At 39.4% G+C, this 17071-nt stretch overlaps 1 protein-coding gene across 3 annotated transcripts in view; it reads left to right on the top strand.

The window, feature by feature from the left end:
- The window catches only part of CREB5 (cAMP responsive element binding protein 5), a 415375-nt gene that overhangs the window by 69075 nt on the left and 329229 nt on the right, over nucleotides 1-17071 (top strand). For all 3 annotated transcript variants that reach the window (XM_054495795.2, XM_063667426.1, XM_063667427.1), the window contains exons 2-3: nucleotides 8728-8799; nucleotides 15452-15545. In XM_054495795.2, the coding sequence (XP_054351770.1) occupies nucleotides 8746-8799; nucleotides 15452-15545 (148 nt within the window). In that variant the 5' untranslated portion in view covers nucleotides 8728-8745. The remainder of the gene's footprint in view (nucleotides 1-8727; nucleotides 8800-15451; nucleotides 15546-17071) is intronic.

The raw sequence follows: 17071 nt of genomic DNA, 5'->3' as shown, positions 1-17071 counted from the left end.
CGAATGATGAGAGAATCTTCAGATGGCATAAGATTTTTGCCTTAACATGGCCTTTAAGTGACCTCCTAGTACTGTCAAATGTTCACACACTTGACATTTGAAGCAGAATGTGTGAGGAATCTGAATCAAGGCTTCGGTATATTTTTACCCTGTGTTCAACGGACATCGTGAGCTGTCTCAGGCTCAGAACACAACTGCTGGCTACTTTAGAATACAACCTGGGAATGCCCCAGCTTTCTGCTGGGGTCATGGGAAAAAAGCACCCAGTATGATACCATCATTCTCAAATGTTTTTCAAGAGGAAGTCGGTAGTGGTAATCATAGGAGTTCATAGTAAGATGAAATAGTCTCTTCCTGGTTTTGCCGAAAGCAGAGTGGTCTGGCTTGGGCATCACTGGGCTTGATGCAGTGTCACATGTGGTAGCTCACATTCATGCAGAAAAAGACAAATTTTCAGATGTTTTGAGTATGACTTCAGCCCGTACATTGGATGGACCAAATGTATATTGTTGCTGAAGATATAGATACTTATCTAGAATAAAAATCCAAAAAAAAAACCCAACATTATCCAATAAAAATCATCTGCATGTGTGAAAAGAAAACTGACTAGACTAAAAAGTTGTGACTCTTAAGAATATTTAAAGATATTTATTTTACATGAAAATTGTTTAAAAATCAAATGCACTCAAACTGCATTAAAAAGTATCTGTCTGGAGGCAGAGTAGTACCATTTGGGAACGTGTTCCAATTTTAAAGAGGCAAATTTTACTGTAGTAGGGCACAAAGGGAGAAGAGAAAACTATACTGCTGACCTTTTTCTTAGATTTTCCAAAAGGCAAGCTGCTTTCCACCGGTATGAAGAACAGATCCAGTTTTGCACTGAATTTCTTTGCTATCATAGTCTTTTCTCTCAGGAGTTCATGGGGGCAGTTATTTTAAATTACAATGAAATACTTTCTTTTCTGGAAAAATAGAGATGACAGGGTCAACCTAAACCTTGGCTATGTTTTGTTCTAATTTTTCTTTTTTGTTTTCTTTCCTTTTTGTGCACAGTGAGAGCAGGTAAAAAGGAAGAGAGTTTGCCACCATTCAGCATGTTTTCTGAGGTTATGTTTAGTCCCATTAGAAACAAGCTAAATTATTTGGTTACATTCAATATTTCCTTCAAAACCTAAGAATCTCTACACTAGTGTTTTGTTAACCACACACATGTCAAGTAAACTTTTGTTTTAGAGATGTGATGTCTTCTGCAAGAAAGTATATTGTACTAGATGGTAACCAGGGGACAAGGACCTAAATGCAGTTCATACGCATTCAGCGACTTACTCAACATTGCGCCTCTCATGCTTCACATAAGTGCTTATTACCAAGTATGTTCTGAACTATTGAACCCATAGAGAGGAAAGCTATAAGACAGGATTATGTGAAACAAAAATCAGAATTAGCCAGTAACTTTGAAAAAAGACCTCCTATCTAAAGAAACATATGGAAAATTTAAAAAAAAGAAAGAAAGAGGAATCTAACATATGAAAACCCAATCCCACTGGAATGTTTTTCTATATACAGCATAAACGCCACATAAATAAAACCACAAACCTCTGCAGAAGTACGTGAGAGGACGTGAGCTCCCAGCACTCTCTCCTGTTACGGCCCCCTCTGGGAAGTAAGACCCGGGTTAGTTTCCAGAGACAAAAGCTGTTTGGAAATCCTTCCTCCTGGGAGCAGTGGGCCTCATTGGAAGGGAACTTCTGACAGCCCCTAAGCATAATAGAAAGTGTGACACAATCCCAAAGGGGGCTCTGATTCAGGTTGTAGGATTCTGAGCTTTTGGGATACCAGGGGATGGCAAATATCTTTGAAGAACAGGGATATTCTTCTGGTTTGAACAGAATAGTAATCTTTAACCACAGTGTTATGTGTCAAGTTCAGGCCTTCCGGGGGAGACTACTGGCTCTAAACTGCCCAGGAACACACCCTCTTCACGCCAAGTTCTGGTGAAATGTTCACTTATACAGTACAGCCCCACTCTTGGTCTTGTTCCCTGTGTAAATCTCTGGTTTGAAAACCTTGTAGCATTCAGGCGTTTCAAGCTTGAGGGCTGAAATGTCACTTTTAAAGCAGGGTTAAAAAGGTCGCACAGCTGCAAATAATAATAGCCCAATGAAATTCAGATTCTGACTGCAGCCCGCTTCAAGAATAACACTGCAACAGGAAACAAGCCCACTAGATCCTTTTACCAGTAACGCTGGTAAGAACACTACTGATAAAATGCATATATGCGTGTGTCTGTGTGAGACAGACAGACAGACATAAGGAGACAAGCACACAAAGAGAGGAGAGAAAGGCACACACGGAGAAATAGACATGCAAAGAGACAGAGGGAAGATGCCCATAGAAAGAGAGAGAGACACACACACACACAGAAATATACAAAGACAAACACAAAGTAATTGATTTTCTTGGACTGAAATTCAAGGTGTTTATTTTTCTGTTGAAAGTTACAATATTCAGGTTTGAAAAATAAAGATATATTTGAAATCCAGAGGGCTTACTTTTAATTTACAGTTAGCTTCCAATAGTTATGTTTTCACATAATACCTCTTTGAATGGTCCTGTTCTACAGTGTTTTACTACAATGGCACTGTTTTGCAGATGAGCAAATAAGATAATGAAAGATGCAATATCCCTCCCAAAGAAAGAAATTCTTAGCTCTAAATTGCATACGCAATTCCTTCCCAACAGCTAGCCACATGTGGGGATAACCTACCTGCATCCTTGCTTTGAAAGTAGAACCAGGCATCTTCGAAGAAAATAAATCGAGAGTGTGTTTTTGGTGAATGTGTGTTGGGTTATCATTGTGTGTGTCCCCTTGCCCTTCTGACAGATGTATAGAGATAAATATTTGCTTTGTTTCAGAAACACGAAGTGCAAATTGACCATGGCCTTAACTAATTTAATTAATAAACAACATTTGTTCCTAGGAAGAAAGCAGGATTGATGTGGAGTGTCACACAGTGTGACTGACTCAAGGTGCTCCTGTTTTCCAGCTGTTTTTGGTATTTCAGGAAGGTCCAGTTTCCTCCTCTAGAACCCTTTTGAGGTCTCCTAAGCCCAACAAAGCAGCAAGATCTGTTTCGTGTGAGTCCTGCCAAGAAGGCTCTTCCCACACTCACAGTAGAGTGATAAATGCTGACAAATGTTGTCAATATCACGATTAAAATTGAAGCCCCCCTTTCAGATTTATAATGCATTCATTTCCTGGTTAACAATATCAGAGGTGACGGGGACACAGCCATATTGTTAGTGCTCACTGATACTCACGATTTCAGTTTGTAGGTTTGAAGTTCCCATAACTTTTGGTATTTATAAGAGTACATGCCAGGCTTTCAGATTAGAACAGCCCTTTTAGTGTCTTACTATTTATTATTGCAAATTCCATATCACTGTATGAGTCCATCTGCTGTGAATGGAGGAAACTTGTGCCATGCCACTAAGAATAGAGTTTGATGTTAACTAGGGATTAGTAATGGCTTTCTACAATTTACATGGGCAAGCATCACTCTTGGCTGATTACAGCAAACCAGATGATGTCAATTTTTCCCCCCTCTGGGCTTAGTTGTTACCCTGAAGTTTACAATAGGTATTTACAGTATATTGTGTAGGCTGTCCACGTTTTCAGTATCATTTGCTTTTTGCAGTGTTTGCCTTTCATGAAATGGTATTTCCAAGTATATCCCTAAATGGCTGGCAAAGCATTTGAATGGACTGCATGAGACATTGTGGACGATTTCCCATTTTAGACCAGGAATTTGTGGGGTCAAACACTGAACAATGAAAGAGATTCTTGCTCATTGCGAGGCCAGAGGAATCCAGTGGCAGTCGAGAGTTTGAATTGTAAATCAAGCTTGTCATCTCTTTGTCAACCATGAAAAACCTCAACTCACTTTATATGCTATTAGGGTTTGTTATCAGAGTTTTTTTGTTATCTTCCCCAAATTTGAAGGAAATTTAAATCAGGAGGCATTTTTTCTAGTTGACTGTTGATTCTGAATTTTGGAAAAGAGGAACAAAAATGAGTACTGTTTAGAAAATATTAAATGATGAGGCAGCATCTGCCACAATTATGACATTGTCTAACCAAAGGTATCGGACTACTCAGTGTCTTTCAAAGGTTGCTTCATGGGGGTCATACTCAGCCCACATGTGGTTAACAGACTGGACTTTAATGATGCCAATGTCTATGGCAACATTAACAGACAATTTATAATGAATTAATACATTTACTTGTGAGATTGAATAAAACTAGATTCACTCATTGTTTCTACTGAAAGCACCTTTGACTTTTTTCCATGAAATCTGGGGAGATTTCTTCTCTGGCCATAACTGTCAACCGGTAGACTGAGTGGTCCCCAAAACTACTTACCTCACCGATAATTTGATTCAGGGCAAACATTGTTTGAAAACCACTGCCTCAGGAGTAGAGAATGGGCAAGCTGTTGGGGGCAGTGTATTGTGATGATTCAGGATCATTATCCATTCCACAAATATTTATTGAACGCCTACTATGTAAGCTCTATGCAGTGGAGTCTAGGGTATGGCAGTTGCCAAGCAAAACTTGGTTCATTAAAAAATCCAAGCCAGTAAAACAACTGAATGGGAAATGAGAGAATGAGGACTGAGGGAGAACAGCCTCGTTCAAATCCTGTCTGAGTAATTTGCCCCCACCTGATGAATGGTTAAAGAATCTATGCAGGGCTTTATTTAATAAGAGTCTGTTTGAGAGAATAATTATTACAATATGTGCTAGAAAAGAACCATAATAATAGACCATAAAAATAAACCATGGCTCTTGACTAATACACTAGACCAGATCATACTCGTTGATAAAAATAATAAAGCCTACATGGTAGAGAGGTACCATTTAGAAAAACTATTGCAAACACCTACACAGAAAGGAATTAGCAAGAGAATGCTGTTTGCAGAGAGCTAAATGTGGGAACTGCAGGGCATCAGAATAAAGCAGTTGAAGTTCACACACTTACAAATACACACCCACTCACTTCAGACCTTATTAATCACTGAAAACTTATTTTAGCAACTGCCATTCCACTTGAAGACTTTTATTCTAGTATTACGTTGCTAAAACATATTTGGTCCATGGGATCCATGGCATGTAATACATTGATACAGACTCACTTATGTTGTAAAATAAAATAGTAACATAACAATTGTAACTCAGTAGAACCTATCAATGACTAAACTCTAAGTGATTTGAGGACAGACTGTATTTCTCAACTTGTGTCTTCTGAGGCATGATTTCTTATACTGACGTATCTCAGTGGCTAACAGATTAGATTGCTCATATTCCTCTAAACATAACATCCACATCATGAAGACTCAATTAAGACAGTAGAATCTATGTGGCTGAGCCTTTTGTTGTCTTCAAGCACCAGCATCATCCTGTAATTCTAAGGTATTTGCTGCAGCTCATATGCAAATGCAGCAATTAATTAAGATAACGTAAACCATGTTGATATCAGACAGAATTGCTAAAGTATTAGCATTATGGGCCTGAATTTCTGGGGAATGTCAGTACTTTGGTAGGCCAGGGCTTGGGATGGAGTTGGGATTATGGTAGAAAAATACTTTTTCCTCATACTTAAGTGTCTGGGCTTGGTCAATCTCTTCCCTACTTTGGCTTATTAATGAATCTCTTTAAACTTTCAGCAGTAGCACTTCCAGTCTTGATCATTTCTGTTGCTTGGACATTAATCTAATTGTTATCATTAATTACCACTTTCAGATGTAGGCCATAAATGTGCATATAGGAAACTTTCTCATTTTACTGTCACATCATCTAATGTTACCTGGTAAGAATAACATTCTACATTAGCAACTAAAACTCTTAAGTGGCATCCAAGAAAGACTCACCTTAGGCAAATAAGGTAGTACTTTACATTTTATAATTTTATAAATAGATAATATTTAATATTAGAGTGAGGTTTCAGTAACACTTTCCCAAAAAAACCCTCCAAACAACACACAAATATACAGACATCTCTCCATAATTTGAAAATATCTACCAGGCCCCATAGCCAATATGATGAGGAATGAGGTTGCTGAAGTTTGGTCTTTATACACCTCTTATTAAGGTATGGACCTTAGGCATGGAGCAATTAAATGATCTGGCAATGGTCAGGCGGATGAAAGCTACAGAGACAGAGAAGTTCCAGGAAAGCATTTAAATGAATTTACTAGAAAACTAAGATGTAGTTAATTAATGGATAGCCCGACAACTCTGTTGTTTATTTTGTCTTGGATCAAAATCATTTTCTCAGCTTTAAAGTCACCTCTTATTTTGAGACTTAGTAGTACGTTCTCAGTATTCATAGTGGGGAGGAGAGATGCTCTACGATCAGTGATGGCAAAATCAAATGAACAATGAAATGTGAGAAGTTATTTTAATTGCTCAACATTCCCCAGACAAGGGCAAGCAGAAAGATCCCAAAGATATTTGTGTCTTCTTTCTTCTTCTAAATATAATACAGTAAAGGATTTTGAACAATATGCTTAATACAGGAAAGCTATAAAATTATGGTAATCACTGTATTCATGGGTGGCCAAATGGAGAGTGAAAATGCATCGCTCTGTGAAAGTTGTATAATTGTGAGAAATAGTGGTTTGAATAGGTTTACATTTTAAAATTTCCTTTATATTGCTTTAAAATATCTGACTGACAATGTTATCTCAGGCAAGTCTTTTCACTTTGTGCTTCAGAAAAGTGAAAGTATATATATATTTTCCCAAAGAATATTGTCAAGAACATTAGTGTTTGTGGGGGAAAGGTGTGACAATATACAAAGTACCATATAATTGGTTTTGGTTGAAAGATAATGAAGCTTCCTTCAGACAAAGGGTGATTGTTCTACAACTCCAAGCAGAACTTCCTATTTCAGGGTCCAAGGTGACTTGTGAATCCTATCAGAATCACCTACAAGTGGCATTTTAAGGAGGCAAATTACTTCCTGTATGCACAGGAGAAGTGGTAGGTTTTAATTCAGTAATAGAGCCATATATTGTTAGCAGCAACGTACAAATCAAACTCTAAAAATGGTAAAAAAAAAAGGGGGGGGTATGATATAGAAAATTATTTAAATTTTGTGACTTAAATAACTAAATGTGTATCTCCTATGATTTTAAATATATATATATATATATATATATATATATATATATATGTGTGTGTTACTGTGTGGATTGGTAACCACAAAACCATGTATGCTATACTTATATTGGCTTTCGGGAGGATTTGCAAAGGTAATTTTGACTACATTCAATTTTTGGCTAAGGTATGCACCTTAGAATTGAACTACAGTAGGGTGTGGTGGCTCACGCTTGTAATCCCAGCACTTTGGGACGCCAAGGTGAGAGGATTGCTTGAGTTCAGGAGTTCGAGACCAGCCTGGCAACACAGCAAGACTTTGTCTCTATTTTTATTAAAAAACAAAAAAACAAAAAAACAAAAACTGAACTGCTACATAAGAAAAGACTACAGTATAATTTAACATGTGTCTGATGTTTATTTTTGAGATGGAGTCTTGCTCTGTCACCCAGGCTGGAGTGCCATGGTGCGATCTCGGCTCACTGCAACCTCTGTCTCCTGGGTTCAAACGCCTTTCCTGTCCCAGCCTCCCGAGTAGCTGGGATTACAGGTGTGCACCACCACGCCTGGCTAATTTTTGTATTTTGGGTAAAGATAGGGTTTCACCATGATGGCCAGGCTGGTCTCAAACTCCTGACCTCAGTGCCGATTACATTAGTGATCCACCCACCTCAGATTAGATTACATTAGCGAGCCAACATTAGTGATCCTCCCACCCCAGCATCCCAAAGTGCTGGGATTACAGGCATAAGCCACCATGCCTGTCTGATTATAAGGTTTTTTTCCTGAAAGCTACCTTATTCCAGATGATGTATTTGGATCAAGGGGCAGCAACCTTTATCTGATATTAATTTCAAGTCAGCTTATAAGGCCAAATTAATGAAATATCCAACGTTATGTTTTTGGCATTTTTGGATTTCTATTTACTCCTGCGTACTTGGATAACTTTTGTTGAGGCACATCAAATGCCTGAGATGAGAGGGCATTGAGGACCATGGTTCGCCACCAGAATCACCTGCTAAGCTGGTGCCACAGCTACCTTGTAGTCCCTTGGGAATGCTGAAGCTTGCTGGGGTGGTTATGGGTGTCTCATTTCACCTGTTGCTCAGGGGTAGCATTTTCCTACTGGCAGTTACCCAGTGATTGCCACTCCTCTTGCTGTCCTAAGTAGCGAATCCCAAAAGCTTTCAGCAGGACTGGACAAGGGTTGGTGTACACTTTGCCTGAGAACCTTCTTGCAGAGGTGTGGTCTTTCCTGGTAGTAACACCCACCAGGTGGTTTTCCACAGGGAGGATTTCTGCTGCTACCACCCCATAGCAGTTTTCTTCCAAGTACAGTCAATATGCACTCGAGTAAAGGACAGTAGGAGCCCAGCCTAGGTGAGCCCAAAGAACTACAGCCAAGCAGGGCCTGTGCTCACTCGTGTTAATGTTCTGCTCATCTAATTTTGGTATTGCCATAGAAAGGGGGCTCTGAGTGATTGCCTTTCTCACGTTGCTCAGGTAGAAGCAGAAGATATTCATGGATTTCTTTTTCCTTCCTCCCTTTCCCTCTGATCCTTCAGATTTATGAGGAATCCAAGATGAATTTGGAGCAGGAGAGGCCGTTTGTCTGCAGTGCCCCAGGCTGCTCCCAGGTGAGTGTGCGGATCCTCCGTGCTCTGACATGTAGGGCCTACTTTCCGAAAGGGAAGCAACTCTCACCCGGCAATCATGCCCGCCCTGGGCTTTCCTTCTTTACCAAGACACCACCAAAGTCTCCCTCCCCATCAGTATCGTGATCATCATCATTTTCATCGCCATCATTATATTCTGTTTTGAACGGTTTGAAATACTTCCCTCTTATGCCCTGAAAGGTAGCAGTGTTGGCATTTCTGCCCTTAACTTCCTCCTGGAAGCAAGCCAGGTGTATCCTGTCCACCAAATATGCAGGGCCATCATTTCAGAAAGAGGGAAGGAGAGTGCTTACTTTTACAAAAGCCACTTGAATATACTGGCTGGGCTTCGAGATTACTGATGAAATAGCTTAACATCATAGGTTAAATTTTATTTTGTTTTGTTTTCCAATTTGAGTAAAAAAACCCCAAACTCCCTATAACTCTTCTAGAGTCTACAGTTTTCCTACAGATGTAAACTTTAAGAGGAGAAATTGTCCTGCTGTGTTGGATTAAATCTCTTTTAGCCTCTGATGGCTTCCATCAAGTGGAATTAGTGTGGGAATTCGATAAGATACTGCTGGTAGAGTGTTTAATATAGGGTCTGCACACACTACGAGCTCAATTATTGTCCACTGTTGTTACTACTATTGCTGCTGCTGCTACTATTATTATATTGGAATCTATCTCTTTGAAAGAAATTAGAAATATTCATCACCTAAAATCAGAGTTTTGCACTTTACCTTTGGAATGTGACAGTGACTTTTTCTACTCTTGACCCTTTGGGTATTTCCACATTCTAGTCATTGGAAAATAACTACACGTGGTTGCTCTCATGCCTAGATCTTCATTCTATGGGATATAGGACGAGGTTGGAACCCAGAGCACAGGGGTCTTTCAGGTGTGGCGAGTTACAGTCTTTCCCTCACTCTCCTGCCTGTTTATGTGGTGGGGTTGGCAGTAGAGCGTGGAGCAATGCTTAGCAGTCAGATGAGAGCTTAATAAGAAGGATTCATTGAGGACCCTTCTTTTTTTTTTTGAGACGGAGTCTCGCTCTGTCTCCCAGGCTGGAGTGCAGTGGCGCGATCTCGGCTCACTGCAAGCTCCGCCTCCCGGGTTCACGCCATTCTCCTGCCTCAGCCTCCCAAGTAGCTGGGACTACAGGCGCCCGCCACCACACCCGGCTAATTTTTTGTGTATTTTTAGTAGAGACGGGGTTTCACCTTGTTAGCCAGTATGGTCTCCATCTCCTGACCTCATGATCCGCCTGCCTCGGCCTCCCAAAGTGCTGGGATTACAGGCGTGAGCCACCGCGCCCGGCCGGACCCTTCTTATTAACTTCCCCAGGGAGTTTGTGGAGGATTCTGGGAGGCTTTTGGAAGGAAGAGGCCATAGAAATATAAGACATTGTTGCTGGTGTTATCAACCACTAACTGAACAACCAGAGTCCTTTGCTCAGGTTCTAGAAGTTTCACCAGGGGCTTTGTGTCAATGTTTATTTCCAACTTATAAATAAGAAGAGCAGTGCAAAAATTACTTTGAAGCAAACTGGTTTGGAGATGATTTTGAAGTAGAAAACACTAGGAAAAAAACAGAGTGATAAGTAACTGGTAAAAATCCTGCTAGACCAGGACTCTTCATTGTGGATGCAGAATGTCACTCCACTAAGTTACTAGAGTAACTAAATTAGAACTTAATTCCTAAGGTAGAACTGATTCCCGTTCAGCTTCTTTAAAGAGAAGTCTTGATAGCCAAAGGGAATCAGATAATTTGAGCAGTTTTCTTTGCTTTGGTGGTGAAAATGTCACATTACGTTTGATTCAACTCAAATCTCTCAACACCCTTTTTGGGAGCCTACTATGTGCCAGGCAATCTGATTGCTCTGGGGAAACAGTAATCACAAGACATATGTGTCCGTGTCCTCACAGAGCTTCTAGTTTAGGAATCAAGTCTATAATCACATGATCAGTAAATCAGTTAATTAGTCAATTGCAATTTTCCATGAAGGAAGACCACAGGCTACCTTGAAGAGTATAATACAGGGGTTGACTTTACTTGGGGAGGTAAATGCCGGTCTCCACTAAGGAAGGGGCATTTAATGGAATGGGACTCTCCAGAGACCCAGCAAAGGCAAAAGAGGGTTCAGGGTGAGTTAGGATTCCCAGCAACCTCCAGGGTTGTGTAGGACAGTAGAGGAGAGTGTTTCAAGGAAGGGGCTGTAAGCCACATCTAATACTTAGGTAAGTCAGAGAGAAGAGAGCTGCACATTAGTCATTGGACTATATGGCAGAATTTTCCAAGCTTGGCACCATTAATATTTGGGGGCTGGATAATTCTGTGTCTTGGGTAGCTGTCCTGTGTGTTGTACGATGTTTAGCAGCATCCCTGGCCTCTACCCACTAGATCCCAGAAGTATTCCCCACTTGTGATGACCAAAAATGTTTCCAGACATTGCCAAATGTCCCTGTGGGCCCAAATTGCCCCTGGTTGAGAATCACTACCCTCTGATTTGCATTTTGGCTTTAGCCTTCCTTTCTTTTGGATCCCTTCTCTTTTGGGATCATCTACTTCTAATCTATGTTCTCCCAAACTATTTTATGTATTGCTGTAAGCCCTTCTTCTTTTTGGCAACAGGCAGGGTAGAAAGAAATGAATGCCACAGACGTGTGGTCACTGGTGTCAGGCACTGCTAGAGCTGGGACAGCTAGAGGCCTGGGCACAGGCTGTTGGCTTTGGCAGCTGGGTGCTTGCCGGCAACCTATGAGAGGGGAGCAGGGGCGGAGGCCAAACTGCAAGGGATTAATGAGTGAGTGGGTGGTGAGGAAGCGGAGGTGGCAAGCATAGAGAACTCTTTCAAGAGCACTAGGCAGTGACGGGAAGCGGAGTGATATAATGGTAGCCTGAGAAGGAAACAGCTTTTTTAAAATTAAAGGATAGCCGAGCTGGAGTTTGTCAAGGACAAGAAACCAGTGAGACAGAGGGAGTGAGCATGCGGGTTTACACGGCTAATCCCCAGAAGATAAGGGGTGTAGACGAACCTGGGGAGGAGTGGGGGTGCCATTTCCTCTGAGAAAGGAAGGGTTGGAAAGAGAATCAAGGAAGTGACTTGAAAATGCTGAAGTAGAGGTGGTTAATTAAGGTTGAAGGGAGTCCATTTTGAATGACCTTGAACTTCTTGGTGAAGGAGCAGGTCATTTCCTTGAGAAGGCTGAATGGACTGAGGAAATGGTTGGACAGACGTGGAAATTGGGATTGACAAAGTTTCTTGATTTTAAGGAACAATTCCAAGCTTCCCCCACTTCAGATTTAAATGTAAAGATGCTTCTAAAACTCGATGTCTTCATTTAATGTGGAAGTGTATTTTTTCCTTGACAAGCTGTTATAAAAATATGTGCATTTTTCAATGGAAGAGGTGTTAGAATTAAGAAAATGTAGCAGTCACCCAGCAGTCACAAAGGTCTCCTGGGGTATTAGAAACTTACAGTCAAGCCAATTGTTGTGGCCATGGTGTTTACTTTAGGGATGTCCTGCAGCCTGGGAACCTGCACAGAGAAGACAGGATGACTGAGAATTGGAAAGGGGAGTAAATATAAGTTATCATTGCTTGCACTGTGCTAGGGGTGAAGAAAGGATTTTTTTTCTCCTTTTCCCTCATGGGAAAGAAACTTAGCTCTATTAGGAATGGCCTATAATAAGTGGGAGGTTTTTTTGTTTGTTTTTTTTGTTTTGTTTTGTTTTGTTTTGTTTTGAGATGGTGTTTCACTCTTGTCACCTAGGCTGGAGTGCAATGGCACGACCTTGGCTGACTGCAACCTCTGCTTCCCAGGTTCAAGCGATTCTCCTGCCTCAGCCTCCTGAGTAGCTAGGATTACAGGCACGTGCCACCATGCCTGGCTAATTTTTTTATTTTTAGTAGAAATGGGGTTTTGCCATGTTGGCCAAGCTGGTCTCGAACTCCTGACCTCAGGTGATCCATCCGCCTCGGCTTCCCAAAGTGCTGGGATTACAGGTGTTAGCCACCGTGGCCATGTGGGAGATTTTTTATGTTACCTACCGTTCCTTCGACATTATCTTTGTCTCAGAAGGAAGAGTTTCTCTTGCCCTTTGTAATCTCACAGAGCTCAATGTTAATTTCACTCTCTCTTTGCCTTCTAAATTAACCACGTTCTGAATTCCAGTGGCCTTTCTCAGCTCTGTATCTATTGCAGACTGTATATTTTTGTTATTTTCAATTTGCTGCTATGTTCCTGCTGAATTAAAAAAAATCACGATGTCCTTTATTATCTCACTTGGAAGGTAATTATAGTCAGTATGTGGTATTATGGAAATTATTGTTATTTAAGAAGTAATCGGGTTCATATCCTACTTTAGGCTATTACTTTATAAAGTCAGAAAATGGCTTATAGATATGAAATGAAGGCTATTACCATGTGGTGTATTTTTGTATATACAAATATATATATATAAAATATAGTATATTTAAAATATAGTGTCTATATAAAATATAATATTTTTATAGTATATTTGTGTTATATACGCATATAAAACAAAAATTATAATTAGTTGTTTGACAGAAAGACTAGGCAACTCAGTCTCTAAATCACACGTGGTAGTGCTATGTATTTGGTGCGGTCATTACACAGTGTTATAGACCAAGAGAATGGGTGAACCAGTAGCAAAAAAATCATGTCATATAAAGCAAACTTCAGTGTATTCAGAAATCTGGCATAATTACCATGTTTTGCAAAAGCCAATGCTCTCCAATTTATGTAATACAAATGACAAGTAAATAAGTGATATTTATTCAAAGAAGTACTTTTAGAATATTTTGTATAATTCAGCCCAGGGAATTCCTTCATTCTCATGAACACAAATCCATGCCATTTGCAGAAAACATTTCTACCCTAGTAAACAAAGGTAATTAAAACTTATATTGACTATCCTGAGGAATTAGGAAGCTCTGAAAGATTTCTAAATTGTTGAAGATTTGGAAGTGTTCAGCAGAATATATCATCCTCTGTTGTATTTTCATTCGACATTGATAAAGCAGATATTCTGTTAAGTTCAGTTACTACAAACATACCAGTCCGAGGCAGGATAGGCTAGGATCTGCTACAATAACAAATTACCTCAAAGCTTCAATGGCTTAGAGCAACAAAGGCTTATTTCTATTCCCCAAGGATGCATTTCTATTGTAGATTGGCAGGAAGTTCTTCATAATCCTTTAGAATTCAGAAATGCTTTTCATAATGCCTCAGAGATTTAAGATGATTGGGTAGCCACTATTTCCAATATTGCTAGTTGCCATGTTAAAACAAAGGGGAAGGGAGAATGCTACAGTGTCTTACACCAGGAATTAGATGCTGGCCCCTGGGTGACATGTCACTTTCATTCATTACTCAATGGGCAGAACTAGTCACAGGGCTTCATGCAACCACAAGAGGGCCAGAAAATTCAGTCCCACCATGTGACTGGAAGTCAGACAGCCAAAAACATTTGGGAGCAGCATTTTTGATAACCATAATATCATTCCCTGAAAATTAAAAATAAGCATTGGTTTATTACATTGTACAGAACATAGAATACTAAAAATAATTTGTCATGTTACTCTAAAATCATATGTGTAATTTAAAAATATCAGATAATAGGTGGGCAAGGTCTTCATAAATGGAAATACACTGTACAGATTTCACAGTTACATTTGTAGATACATATGTCAAATAATTGGGCATGGCATATAATTATTTCCCGAAGTCTGACTTGAATCATGATTCTCTTCTTTCATCATGCATTTCTCCTATTTTTGGTTAATCCATAGATAATGTCTAGCATACTTATCATACCTTAGACTTAATTTTACACTATTGTGTAAAACATTAACTACATTTGAAAAGTTCCAAATGATTTTGCAAAATTCCAGTGCTACTCAGGTCTAAATTCACTTTCATGTTTTGGACATGGTTTTCTCATACGTATAAGAAGAAATGGAAAAATTTTAATTTGTCATGTTGCCATTATTAGTTATTCTTCATGACCACAAATAAGCATTCATTTAAACACTTATTTTTTGTAAAATACTGCATATTTAGGTAGGCATTAGGACACAGCTCATTTTTTTGTATATATATGTTATTTTAATACCTTCAGTATTGTTCATTTACTTCTTCCTGTTTTATTCTTTAAACACAAAGTTTAAAGTGCAAACCCATAGCTCCTAAAGAAATATAAAGTTTACTGATATATATATAGTTGGATATATCCAGGGACTAAGAAGTAGAGTCCTTTCAAAAAAGTTCCTAGGGAAGGTATAGAAGGCAAAAATTTTCTGCTTATTATCAGTACTCAGCCAGATTTTTCTGCAATTGTAGTTAACCCCTTTGGTAAACTTTAATGAAAATTAGAATGCATATATTTGGGTGTAATTTAAAGGAACATCCCAGCACATTTGCTTGCATAAAAAAGCTTTGCAACTTCACTTACTCATGCTTTCACACTTCTTCGAAATGTTTTTTTTTTGTTTTGCCTGTCACGTTTGCAATGCTAAATAAGTCTTTTTCTCAATAATGGTAAATATGTTTTTTAAAACTGAATGGCTCCTCTTCTCCCCTCCCTTTTTTTTTTATTCGTCTGACAGCGCTTCCCAACAGAGGACCATCTGATGATTCATAGGCACAAACATGAAATGACTTTGAAGTTTCCTTCAATAAAAACAGACAATATGTTATCAGGTAAGGAGCCATCAGGAAAAGAAGCTTTGGGTGATCAGATCCGTTCCATGCAAGATACTTGTTCTTCTTCTGGTAGGCGAGTCCCACTGGTAAATTGTGCACCTTGAAAATACACATTTCTAAAGTATAGCAGAAATATAATCAGGTAATATTCACTCAAGTGATTGAAGAGCGGCAACTTCTCATTTTCTAGAATGTGAAATATGTATTACTATGCAACTTGGCTCTATATAAGTTGTTTTAAAAATCACATACCTGGCTGGGCGCTATGGCTCACACCTGTAATCCCAGCAGTTTGGGAGGCTGAGGTGGGCAGATCTTATGAGGTCAGGAGTTCGAGTGAGACCAGCCTGGTCAACATGGTGAAACCCCATCTCTACAAAAAAATACAAAAATTAGCCAGGCATGGTGGGGTGCACCTGCAATCCCAGCTACACGGGAGGCTAAGGCACGAGAATCGCTTGAACCCAGGAAGGGGAGGTTGCAGTGAGCCGAGATCATGCCACTGCACTCCAGCCTGGGCGACAGCAAAATTCCGTCTCAAAAAAAAAAAAAAAAAAATTACATACCCGTAATCACTCAAGCAACAAATGTGAATTGGGCATCTATGCACACTGTACTGTTCTGTGAGCCATGGGAAATGCAAAGATTTATATGATTCCTGTCCTCAAGGATATCACAATATAGCATGCATGTGAAAACTTAGCTAAAATAAAGGATCATCTATGACATACGTCAAGTGAGTATTTTAAGGAAAAGGTGCTATGCAACTTTGGTAGAATGAGCTCTCTTTCTGGATTGAGATGGTCAGTGAAGGTGTCCTTAGGAAACAATACCTGCCTCATATGTGGGAGATTAAATGAGAGAATGTATGGAAACAGCAAGTGCTCAGCAAATGTGAGCAGAAATAAATAATACCAATAATCCATTAGCTAATTGTGATTTCTTCTAATTTTGAGAGGTAGTATGGTAAATTAGAAAAAGTTCAGGGACAGGAGTGAGGAACCTGAACTGTATCCTGGGCCTTGCCTCACTTGGCCATGACCTTGAGCTACTTATTGAACCTTTTTGTGCTTCAGTTTCTTTTCCCAAAAAAATGGGAATGATTGTATATTCCAAGCCTGTTTCACAGGCTTATTATGGAGATTCAGTGAAAGAATGTAATGAAAAGTGTTGCATAAACCCTAACAGGATAATCAAATAGTTTCCTGTTATTCTTCTTAGGCTAGAAATTTTTCACCTTAGCACTTCTCTCCTTAGCACACCTATGGATATGTTTTAAATGTATTAGAAGAGAAACAAACTGTCCTGCCAGGCCTGGCTCATGTAATTTAGTGTTTCTATGTTACTTTAATTTTAAAAGTGCTTTATTATTACAATGTTTTAAATTCTTTTTTACAAATTTTATTTTAAATTCTGGGAAACATGTGCAGGATAGCACTATTATCAATAATCCTCTAAGAGTTTTGTCAGACAGGTTATTGTAACCCATTGTTGCTGATAGAGGACGAAGGGCATAGGTGATG

Source organism: Pongo pygmaeus, chromosome 6, assembly GCF_028885625.2.
Source record: "Pongo pygmaeus isolate AG05252 chromosome 6, NHGRI_mPonPyg2-v2.0_pri, whole genome shotgun sequence".
NCBI classification, from domain to species: domain Eukaryota; kingdom Metazoa; phylum Chordata; class Mammalia; order Primates; family Hominidae; genus Pongo; species Pongo pygmaeus.
This window is presented reverse-complemented; position numbering and strand designations above follow the sequence as displayed.